Below are 12,882 nucleotides of genomic sequence, written 5' to 3'. Positions count from 1 at the left end.
CTGTGAGAAAAAGCAAAGCAAATACTTACACCAAATTCTATATCTTTCGTGTAAAAGTCTAGAGTGATTATTCAATCATCTAAGGTGTCTTAGCAATTGTTGTTTAGGACAAATCTTTATCATTTCTAGAGATTAGAAAGGAGAGGCTGAGTACTCGGTTATAGTACTCAGCGAGAGATTAGGAGTGAGTAGAGGTATAGAGGAAGGTACTCTTGTTATACTCAGCTTCTAAGTTGTAAAAGGTTTGATGCTCTACCGTTAAAGAGCTCAGTAGAGAATTCGAAAGCTCAGAACATGTTCCGAGGACAAGATGTAGGCTTAGAGGCCGAACCTGGATAAATCTGCTGAGTAACATCTTTCTAACCTTGAACTCCTTAATATATATATATATTGCTTGCTTAAACAAAACTGACCAAGTAAAGAGGTCACGCTGAGTTGTGTGTATTGAGTATCTGAGTTCAGGAATAGACTCAAGTGCTATGTCCTGACTCAAAGAAAGAAGCTGACTTGGTCACCAGTTGACCAAGCTAGTGTCTTAATTTACTCAGCGCGCTGTGTAATCCTTTTTCAAAGAAAAAGAAGTCAGCCTTAACGTACTAAAATTTTAAATAGTTCCTATCCCCCCCCTTGGAACTAACTTGTTACGTTATAAGGGAACAACACTCAGTTCAGGACATAAGTGGTTGTTAGAAATGCATCTTCCCAATAAGAAATTGGTAGATTCACTTTAGCCATCATTAACTTGACCATATTGAGAAGAGCTATATTTTACCTCTTGGTAATGCATTCTATTATAGAGTAAAAGGGATGGACATTTGATGACCAATCCCCTTTTGATCATATAAAGCTTTGAATTCATCTAAGAGATATTCTAGAAACGGTTAGTTCTCAAAGCTTTAAACTTTCTTTCTAGTTGATTCTTGACAAAGTTCATAAACTTCTTGAAATAGCTTAGTGTTTTAGATTTATGAGACATTAAGTAGACATGACCATACCTTGTATAATCATATATGAAAGTGATGAAGTAGTAGGCTCCATGCCTAGCCATCACATTCATTGGACCATAGACATCTTAGTGAATTAATTGCAAAGGAACTTCGCCTCTAGTAGTCTTACCAAATGGGTTTCTAGACATTTTTCCTTTAAGACATGATTCATATGGAGGTAATTGTACTTGTCTCAAACTACCTAATAGACCTTCTTAGCTAATCGACTCATTCGATCTTTTTGGCCTATGCGATTTAGTCTAGCATGTCATGACTTAACATCTTTATCATTCACATAAGAATAAGAAGAAGTATATTGGAAAAAAATACTGCCATGGCTTAAATTGACATCCAAATAGTTAAACCATTTGTGTAATATAACCAGAACCAAAATATTCATCATTCAAACACAATTTTAAATTGTTATCCTTAAAGAGGAAATTGAATCCCAAATTCAATAGAGTTGTTACAGAAAGAAGATTTCTTCGCATCTTAGGATCATAATGGACATCTTGAAGAATTAGAGTTTGACCACCACTCAAATTCATTCTACAAGCTTTGATCGCTTGGACTTCAACTTTTGAATTTCCCCCATCATAGATCTACTTTGTTTCGGTTTGCACTCATCGAAATTAAATAAAGGCGTTTTATTATCCTTGGTTACATAGTCCATTGCACCTAATTTAACAATCCATATAGGATCGAACCCAGTTATAAAAACATTACTTGATACATATAATGCACTCACACTCGAGTTAAAAGAATGTATCTTAGGGGCAATGCAATCTTTCTCATAATGGCTTCGTTCCTAGAAGTTAAAGCATTTCACACATGAGATATGTGCCTTCTTCCTCTTCTTGGCTCTCCTATTCCTCTACTACATCTACTTATGCTCTTTAGCCTTCTCTTTACCTTTGCCATTGGAACACTTACGTTTCTAACCTTAATAGTTGGATCTTTTCCCAAGTGAGTTTGAACCTGTTGAAACATCTTTCCACATGATTTTGATTTGACAAAATTATTTAAAGTATAGTTGATTTCCCATGATAAAATATTCCAACACATTAAATTTAAATGCTTTGATTTATTAATACTAATGTGTTTGTTCAATATTGAGTTAATTGATTTATAAGAATCAAGACATTAAAAGTTTAAGGCCTAAAAGCCCACAAGAGAAAGTCAAGCCCAAGTCAACAGTTGAAAGCCACGCGGCCCAGCAGAACAAAATGGAGCCCAGCAGGGAGAAGGATTGAGAAGCCTTCTCAATTGCTTCAAGACGAAGCTGCTGAGTCAAGCGACAACGAAGTCAGGTCAGCAGCTGGCCTGAACAACTTGGAGACAAAGTATTTCCATTTAAGGAAATGTTCAGACAGAACAGAAAGTTGTCTGGAAGACTTTTCCTAAAATGTGGAGACACTCTGACCAGCCTGAGCAAAAGCAACTGATCCCTGACGAAGACAGAAGATGCAACGTTCTTATTGGCCGAAGACGCTGAGCACTGACCGAGTGAAAGCGACAGGAAGCCGTTTCCCTCCAACGGTTATTTCGAAATTCGAAATGACCGGTGCCTCAGATGTCACTATAAATAGGCCTCTCAAATGCTTCATTCGATGCAGATCTTCATCAAGTCGAAACGCTGACCAAATACCAACTCGAAGTTCTGTCTTGAAAAGCAAAGCAAATTCTTACACCAATTCTTATTTTCGTGTAAAAGCCTAAAGTGAATTATTCATCTAAAGTGTTCTTCATTTTGTTAGAACAAACACTTTATCATTTCTAGAGATTAGAAAGGAGAAGCTGAGTTGCTCGGTTATAACACTCAGCGGTAGATATAGTATTGAGTAGAAGAATAGAGGAAGGTACTCTTGTATACTCAGTAGCTATTGTAAACGGTTTGGACTCTACCTTTAAAGAGCTCAGTAGTGGATTCTAAAAGCTCGGAAGGATTTCGGGGACTGGACGTAGGCAAGGAGGCCGAACCAGGATAAGTCTGCTGAGTAAGATATTTCTAACCCTTTACTCCTTTATATATTGCTTGTTGTGTACTGCCTAGTAAAATGCTAAAAAGAACATACGCTGAGTTGAGTGATCTGAGAGCTGAGTTCAGGAATAGACTTAAGTGTTATCTCCTGACTCACAATAGAAGCAGTTTTAGTCAGCAGTTGACTAAGCCTGCCTCTAATCTTACTCAGTATCGTTGTGCTAAAAGACTTAGCAAAAGTCTTTGATAAAAATATAAGTCTGCCTTACGTGAAAATTTTAAATAGTTCCTAACCCCCCTTGGAACTAACTCTGTCACGTTACACGGGACCAACAGAACCAACTTTTAATAGTTGGCCTCGATATTGATCTTAATTGATGCAAGACGGTCCTCTTCGAGTTCAAGGTAGCGAACAACTCTAACGTTTGACCTAGCCAAATATATATTTATGCATAGAGAACAAAATTATAGGATGTAACTCATCTCGTGACTCATTACAAGGATATTGTTCAAAGTTTCACGTTGACTTTAGGTTTATTATGAAAGCATTATTAGTTATATCTATGAATGAGATTAAATCTTTTAGTTAATTAAGCATTCACAATATAATTGATTACTATTCAATAATAAACCATAATTAATATTCCTCAATATTAAAAACAATCAACATTCAAAAACATTTCAAAGAACTAACATTTGAAAAGTTAACTAGAAATTAACGGAAAGTCTTATAATTTAACTTCAAACTAACTGAACTAACTAAGATCATTCGCAATAAAAGCTAACCCTCAAGCTTTATAGGTATTTAATCAAAAACATGATGTACTCTATAACCTTGTGACCCCTCCTTCCAAACTGACGGACTGCCTCACATAACATGGTCTCTAAACACATTTTCCAGACCTTAGCTGGGTAGCAAAATAAATAGTGGGAGATTGAACTTCCAAGCAACTCAACTGCCAAAAAAATAATTTGTCTTCTTATAAATTGTGGTTGCTCTTTATCCAAGATTCAGTCAACATATCTTTCATCCTTTAGGATCACATGGACTTGATCAACTTGTTGAAAAGAGGTGCTTATCCCGCCTTTAAGTTAGACCACCATTCCAAATACACTAATGCATCTTCATAGTGTGGAGCAGGATTGCTTCCATCTATCCCATTTGACCATTTTGTCTAATTTAAAACAGTCAATTTTTCTCAATAATTTCTCCAGTTTAACCAACTGATGTGGAAAGCGAGCTCATTTGGATGATTTATAATACATGTCTATGTAAAACCTCAAGTATTGTTAGTTGTACAAATACAAATAACTAACATATATATTCAAAAACATATTTTTTTATCTATATAAAATCTCTCAAAAAATATTTCTCATATTTTGAAATTTTTAAAAAAATTCATAGTTTCTGAACAATTAAAAACATTTTCTATTGATTTTAAATGATTTTAGAATATTCAAAAAGTCAAAAATAAATATTATGTCTGTCTAAAAATTACACAAAATACACCAAAAAAATTAGAAAATTGCAAATAGAGGGTCTCGAAAAAACATTTAGAGGCCAAATGACAACCAAAAGCCACCCTATGCATAGTTCACGTCCGTCATGCGGCTTGTGTGAATTGACCACTAATTGCCACGTGTGCATACAGCAGATGCGCGACACATGGTAGACATCTAATTGGAATCCTAAGGGCCGTGTGGGGCCCATGCATCGTCTTCCCTGTCGTCCATTGGCTTTGAAACTTGCTCCAATTTAAGGTTTTTGGGGGTCCTTGATCATGTTGGTGAAGTATGTTTGTCCATACGACGAATAAAAACTAGCGTTTGAAGCACACACATTCACGTCTGAGACTGCAACTGGTATTATTCTGAATATGAAAATCCTATATCGCAAATATACACTATTCTATATGATTCCAGCGTCATTTTTCACAAAAAAAAAATAGTTTGAAAACACGTATTCATGCCCAATAAACACAGATTTAGTACATATATTAATCCTAACAAAAAAAAATTATATTTTTCTTCATATTAGAGGATCAAAATTGTCAGAACATGAAATATGTGGCTTTGATACCAATTAAGGATAAATATCACATATACTATATGGATCATCGAATTACCTCTTGTAGTCCAAAAAATATATGATGTGATTTTTAGTGTAAGAACATATCACCACAACCCTTGTATTACCGGTCACACTTTAACCATGTCGAGCTTAATTTTAGAAAAATTGCGAAATATTAATATGAAGTTAATAGAAAAAAAGAAATTATATTTAGTGATAAGATGATTAATTACAATGCTTTTAATGCTTCTTTTGTAGGTGCCATTTTGCAATGAAATAAGGGTCGAAGGTTTTGTTTCTTAAGCATAAATAAGAATAATAATTTTTTTTGAGGAAAATTTCAAAGTTTTGGAAGTTCCATTTTAGGAATAAAACATATCTCTAATTAGGAATAAAATGCTATTATTTTCTTATTTGAATTGCCCAATTTAGGTTGAGAGTTGCATTAAGGAAATTTGATTGATATGTGGTAATTTATGTTTTTATTATTATTATTTTATTAGTAAGGGTCTCTTTCCTACATTTATATTCTTATAGAGACTAACTACTAATACACAATGTTTAAATTCCCTTTCACTAATAAGAATCTAGTATTTATACTCAAAGTGGCAAAGTTGGACACTATTTGATAACACATGTAACATGACATAAAATTAATTGTGGTGTTATTATTTGAGAATGTTTTTTCTTTAAATATTCGGCACATAAACTTTAGGTAACTAAAATATTTTAATTGTTGTTTTATTTCACTAAAATATCTTTATAAATATTACTTCATTCATACGCTTTATATAAATGTACTTTTGAATATATACTTTTTTTTTTTTTTCTCAAATTTGCATTTATTTGGAACAATAACCCCTCAAATATCATGCCCGTGTGGAATAGCAATGTGCTTTCTATGACCGTTCTGTTCAGTAATACAACTTCATTTCTATCCCACTAAAAGGCTGCTCAAATGGCACTACAAACTGAGACCTCTTCGTCAATGACCTCACCTGCTTACTGGTCCTTACCACCCTTGCGTGTCATTAAAATCAATGTTGATGGTGCAATCTTTTTAAATGGGGCTTTGGTGGCTATGGCTTTACCGTTGGGATAGCACTGGCCGATTCCTTACGACGGGGGGGGGGGGGGGGAGTGTGTTAACGACGTCCTCCACTGTCAGCTTGATCCTTTCCTCGTTGAAACGCTCTATTATCGGGAAACACTAAGCTAGATAAAGAGTCAGTACTACAAAACATTGTCCTTGAAATGGATTCACAAACGTAATTTATACTTTGAAGCGAGATTCTGACTACAATTCATTCATAGATGTTATTGTTGATGATTGTAAATCCTTATTTAAGGATATTGGAAATTGTATTGTCAATTTTGTACGTCGGTTTGCGAATCACCTTGCTCACGTATTTGCACAAGCGGTGATCTCTGAATCAGACCGTGGGTTACGGACCTCCACCCCCCACTTTGCGTGTAATGCTTTGGCTATTGATATTGAATAAATCTTCGTCTTTGCTTCAAAAAAAAAAAAACCCCTCAAATGCCACGTGATAGTAAGGAGATAATCATAATATTTTCAAGTTCCAATCACGCGGAGCCACATGACATTTGAGGAGTTATTTGTTTCAAATAAACAAGTTAAAACTTAAAAGGGTTAGTTATAACCTATGAAGTTTAGGGAGTCAGTTGCAGTATTTGGACAAGTTGAGTGCTAAAGATCTATTATACTTTTTTTTAATAATGATAATTATTATCGAAGGTGATTTTCATTCAACCCACTAGTCTCACTAGAACCTACATTAAATAAAAATAAAAAATAAAAAAGTAAAAAAATAATAATTTAATGCTCTAATAATAAGTTTAGTGAGTTGGTCTATTTGTAAAAACAATTACATGATTTAAAAATTTGTAGATAAATATTCGTGTTTTGTACAATTTATAAATCATTGCTCATAAACTTTAAAAGAGACCGATTTCGAATAATTAAAGAAAACTGAATTTATATAAATTACTTATATATTTACACAGTTAACTAAACTATAAATATTATCTAACTAAAAAAATTAATTTATAAATCTTTTAACAGTAAACTTTATAAACCCCAAATATGTATCAAATTACGAGATTATATATACAAACACGGTTATTTATAAATTCAACCTGCCAATAACAAATAAAAGAAAAAGAAAAAAGAAAAAAAAACTATTGGTTGAAAAAACTTTTAAAATGAATTTTAAAAAAGAAAAAGAAAAACACTTGTTTCTCACTCCCTATCTCTACTCTGTGTAAACCTGTTTATATAAATGCTCTCACAACCTTACAAATCCACCAACATTCTCACTCTCCCTAAAATGCATACCCTTTCTTCCTTCTTCTTCTTCTCCTTCCTCTCTATTCCATTGTTCATCAATGTAAGTTCTAACTTCCATTAATTATATATACTAATCTTCCTGTTCTTCTTATTATTGTTGTTAATTGTTTTCTAAATTAAACAATGCAGGTGAATTTCGGAAGTTGCAGCCACCTCCTGGCCGGAGAAAGTCCGATGACGCCAAAAGCTTCCTTCATCCGTTACTGGAATAAAGAGATCCGTAACAATTTACCTAAACCTTCTTTCTTTTTATCCAAAGTTTCGCCATTAAACGCCGTCGATTCCGCCGCTTTTTCCAAACTCGCTGCCCAAAATGCCCTTTCTACTAAACTCTCCGACTTCTGCTCCTCCGCCAGGCTCTTTTGCTTCCCCGATTTGTCTCCCAGTCTCGCTAAGCATGACAAAGATGTTAGTTTCTCTTCCTACCTCAACCGTAACTTCACCAATTACGGCACTGAGAGCGCCGGCGGAATCGACTCCTTCAAGAACTACTCCGACTCCGATAATATCCCTGTCGACTCTTTTCGCCGCTACGGCCGCAATGGAGCCGGTCATGATGAGAAGTTTTCCAATTATGCCCCTAATGGTAATGATATTGACGAGAGCTTCAATACGTACGGTACCGGCGGAACTGGTGGTAAATCCGACTTCAAGGGGTATGCCTGGCAAGTAAATGTCCCGAATCTCCGATTCACAACCTACTCCGACGCCGGCAATGGAAAAGCCCAAAAGTTCACCAGTTATTCATTGGATACGAACTCCGGGAGTGAGTCGTTTAAGGGATACGGGAAGAACGGGAACGGAGTTCCGAATGATTTCACCGGATATGGAGTGAATTCGAATGTGATTGGGTCGGATTTCGCGAATTACGGCGAGGTAGGAAACGGAGCTGCTGATAATTTCACATCCTATGGATTCAATGGGAATAATCCGGATAATACTTTTAAGAACTACGGCGCCGATGGGAATGGGAATGTTGATAGTTTCTCATCTTACAGAGATCAATCGAATGTGGGAGATGATTCATTCGATTCGTATGCGAAGAATTCAAATTCAGAGAAGGTGAATTTCAATAATTACGGTAAATCATTCAATGAAGGAACTGATAAATTCACAGGCTACGGAAAAGCTGCTCAAGGTCATGAAATCGGATTCAAAGGCTATGGAATCAACAATACATTCAAAGATTATGCTAAAAATGGAGTTTCCTTCGCCAAGTACACGAACATAAGCAGCAGCTCTGGTGCAGCAGATGCAGAAGCAAAGATTTTGAAACTCAGTGGCAATTCTGTAAATAGATGGGTTGAACCAGGCAAATTCTTCCGTGAATCTAATCTGAAAAAAGGGACTGTGATGCCAATGCCGGATATTGTAGATAAAATGCCCAAAAGGTCATTTTTGCCCCGGACTATCACCTCTAAATTACCATTCTCAAACTCCAACCTTGCTCTGCTGAAAAACACTTTCCACGCGCTGGATAATTCCACCATGGAAACCATCATTCAAGACGCGCTTAAGGAATGCGAGAGACCTCCAAGCGCCGGCGAGAACAAGCGGTGCGTGGGGTCAGCGGAGGACATGGTCGACTTCGCCACGTCTGTTCTAGGGCGGAATGTGGCGGCGCGTACGACTGTGAATGTCAATGGGTCGAAGAAAGATATCATGATAGGATCGGTCAAAGGAATCAACGGTGGAAAAGTGACAAAGTCGGTATCTTGTCATCAGAGTTTGTATCCTTACCTTCTTTACTATTGCCATTCGGTTCCTAAAGTTCGGGTTTACGAAGCGGATATTTTGGATCGGAATAGTAAGGGTAAGATTAACCATGGTGTTGCCATCTGTCATTTGGATACTTCTTCATGGAGCCCCACCCATGGTGCTTTTTACGCTTTGGGTTCGTCTCCGGGTCAGACTGAAGTCTGCCATTGGATATTTGAAAATGATTTGACTTGGACCGTTGCTGATTAAAGAAGACGAGACGACAATGGTCCAACCATTTTCCGGTTTGGGTTTGAACCGTTGGCTAAAAGCAAGTTAGCCGGTGGTTCGATTTAAATGACGGGCTGAAATTGGCCTATTTATTATATTATACTATTTGTGGGTAATGTTATTTAATATTGTATGAGAGAGGGATTTTGTTGTTTTTGGAAACAAGAAAAAAGTTGGGGTATTGACGTCTTTCATCAATACTAAGATTATTGAGCTCCAATGGAATATGTATATGTGTTATAATTATATCATAATGAGTTCAATGCATTTTATTTTTTCTGAGATGTATATTTATTGGTTGACAATTTTCATATTCTAGGAGAGCCAAATATTTATTGAGTTCAGCGGTGGGAAATTGGGAAATTCAATTCATTCTCCTATTAAAAAAATTAAAATAAAAAAGAAATTCAATTTAAAACGAAAACTTGAATCTCCGGGGTATTTATTTACCCACTTTTTATCTTCTGTTTGAATTTTCATTTTAAAACGAAAAATTATGTGTATTTAGTTAGAAATCGCATATTTGTATTTTATATATGAAAAGAAAACCTGTTTTTTTGAAAAAACATAGTTCTTTCTAACAATAAACAATCGATAAACCAAACTGGTTCTTCAGACATGATATAGAGAGATTGAATTTTTTACTACTCCAACCAAATTGTCTAATATTTTTTTAAATAAAAATATATTTACTCTCTAAAAAGAAGGTTAAGAGGTAAATAATTTTGATTTTTATGAAAAGAAATGACGAGTTAAAATGATAGTAGTATTGTTTTGTTTGGGGAAATATGAAGTGGAAAAAGATGCATTGACTTCCATAGAGTTCACACCGGGAAATGTCAAAGATAGCAGTAGTAGTTGTATTGTTTGTATGATCCAACGAATCACTTCCATAATTATTATGCTAAAATATGCAAGTATTTACACTTTCCAGCTACAATATGTTGGTTCCCACTCAACTTTTTTATTTATATTAGAAAATTTCATTAAAAAAAAGTACTGCCAAATTCTTCTAATTTGGGATTTATTTTCAATTTAGAAAAATTAATTAACCTTTTTTTTTTATTGAAAATTGATCTGATATTAATTAATCAAAATAATAGCATCAGTACAGATTTATGTCCAAACTACTTCAGGATAGTCCTCCATAAAATAAATAGCAGAATTGAGATCTTTTTATCCAAGAAATTAATATCATGAGACTATATAAATGAACACGAACACAAAACTATATGTATGAAAAAAGGGTTGTAAAGACATGATATCAAAATACACAAATGCAAGAAGACCTTGTGACCATGAACCGGAATTTAACACCTTCACCACTATTTGGGTATCAGACTCAATGTAGATTGAAAAGAAGCCGCAATCTCTCGAAAAGGAAAAACTTTCAAGAATTGCTTGTGATTTTGCTGCCTTGAATGAACATGGGGCGATGGGAATACCCGCTAAAGCCATTACATGTCCCTTTTAATGTTTTTTCAATTTGCCCTAACTAAAACAACATTCGGACCCTCCGTGGCTATCTTCACGCTCTCATATAATTGTTCTTTCCACATTCAAATCCAAGGGTAAATTACATTAATGGTCATTGAAATTTGAGATACGATTAAAAAAAATCACTGAACTTTATTTTGTTTCAATAAAATCATTGGACTTCATATTTTTATTTCAATAAAGTTATTCCAACCAATTCATAAAAATATTGGAATAGTAACGTGATAACCAAGTTGGAAAGAACTATAATATGTATAACACGATAATCATGTGGCAACCACGCATATTCTATAGGATAGCTAATAAATATATTTTTTTGTAGCTACATGATAGTACAAAGAAGTTTGGTTAAGTAAATAATATATAATTTTTTATGTGATTATCAATGTTATACATAAAGTCAATTATTTTCAACGTCACATTATTATTAATATGATTTTTGTTTTCTCCGAAATGACTATTGAATAAAAATGAAATGTGAATGACTTTATTGAAACAAAATGAAGTTTAATAAGTTTTTTTTTTAAATAATTCCAAACTTCAATGAAAATTAGTGTAATTCTCATATCTAATTCCCCTCTTTCACCAAGTCATTTCCACAACCAAAATAAAGGACATGACTTCCAATTTTAACTAACTCAACTATCCAATTAACATATTACACCATGTGAGCATAATATTTATTTATTTATTTTTTGTTAAATTGAACTTGTTTAAATTTTATATGTATATATACTTGTTATCAACTGAATGGTCCGAAACCAATTTTTACTTAAAAATTTTCAAAATTAAATTACATTTGGACTACAAAATTAAGATTGAGTTGTTTTGAATAAACTTAAAGAAATTTATCGTTTATCATATATTAATCAAGTTAGATTTGTAATTAAATACAAACTCATTGAGTTAATTCACCACTCCGAACTTTGTTCATCAAAACAGTGGACTGAAATTATCCAAAAATAAAGGAAGTTTCAACAGCCGAAGGTCCTAAAACCATCCATAATAAGAATAGTTCCAACAACAGGAGCATGAACCCTCCCGGCCTCTTATCTACGTCCCTGATTTGAACTCAAAATTACTTGAATCTATAAACATTAAAAACAAAATATAGCATTTCTTACATTAAAGAGTATATACCTCCGTAAAAACGTTAATAACCACAAAAAGATTGTGAAAGAAACGATAGAAATGCTGGAATTAGTCATGCCGATATTGATTTAATTTCTTCTGTATGGTTGTCACACACTTTAAAACTATTTTCTTCCTAAAAAAGAAAAAAAAAATATTAAAACAAAAATGATTTTATTTAATTATCTATATACAGTATAAACTTATTTAATTTTATTTCATTCCTTTTCCGTTTGTTGGGTACAGGGTCATTTCACTAATTTGTCTATTTTGTTGTATTAAATCATTAATCCATTAATTAAATATAATCAACAAACATAGGATGCTAATTATAAGTTATAATACATTGTAAAGGACAATTAAGATAGTCATAAACTGATTATTTGACCCAAGAATATATTGCTGCAAAATTTATATATTTTACTTCCTTTCCTTAAAAATAAATTATTATTAACTTCAAAAATATTATTATATGCATAGCTGGAAGATCCTACAAAAAAAAAAAAATCTACAAAAAAAAAAAAAGGAGGGCACTTAAATTTTTATCCAATTTTTTTGTTCAAGGCCCTTTTAGTAACTCTAAACATAAATTCTTAGAATTGTGCTAAACTCGATACTTAATAAAAGGCGGCCCGATATATTACGCGTCCCCACTAAGCGAGGGTCTGGGGAGGGATCCCACCACAAGGGTGTATAAAGGGCAAGCCTTCCCTTGCCAAATTTTTTGACAAGAGGCCGCTCCTCATTTCTAAAAATTCACAAATATTCACAGTAGTTGAATATTAATAATATAGGATAATTGGATAAGTTTTGTTGGATATGGTCCAACTTTCGGCTTGATTTTCACGAATGACCA

General features: G+C 33.9%; 1 protein-coding gene across 1 annotated transcript; it reads left to right on the top strand.

Annotated features, from left to right (window-relative positions):
• The first annotated feature begins 7,294 nt into the window (after positions 1 to 7,294).
• Positions 7,295 to 9,686, top strand: LOC136229235 (polygalacturonase 1 beta-like protein 3). The gene is made up of 2 exons (XM_066017885.1): positions 7,295 to 7,449; positions 7,539 to 9,686. The coding sequence occupies exons 1-2, from the start codon at positions 7,342 to 7,344 to the stop codon at positions 9,375 to 9,377; spliced, it is 1,947 nt and encodes a 648-aa protein (XP_065873957.1). The 5' UTR covers positions 7,295 to 7,341; the 3' UTR covers positions 9,378 to 9,686.
• The last annotated feature ends 3,196 nt before the right edge of the window (positions 9,687 to 12,882 follow it).

Source organism: Euphorbia lathyris, chromosome 5, assembly GCF_963576675.1.
Source record: "Euphorbia lathyris chromosome 5, ddEupLath1.1, whole genome shotgun sequence".
NCBI lineage: Eukaryota > Viridiplantae > Streptophyta > Magnoliopsida > Malpighiales > Euphorbiaceae > Euphorbia > Euphorbia lathyris.
The sequence above is the reverse complement of the archived record's forward strand: the minus strand, read 5'-3'. Positions and strand labels throughout refer to the sequence as shown.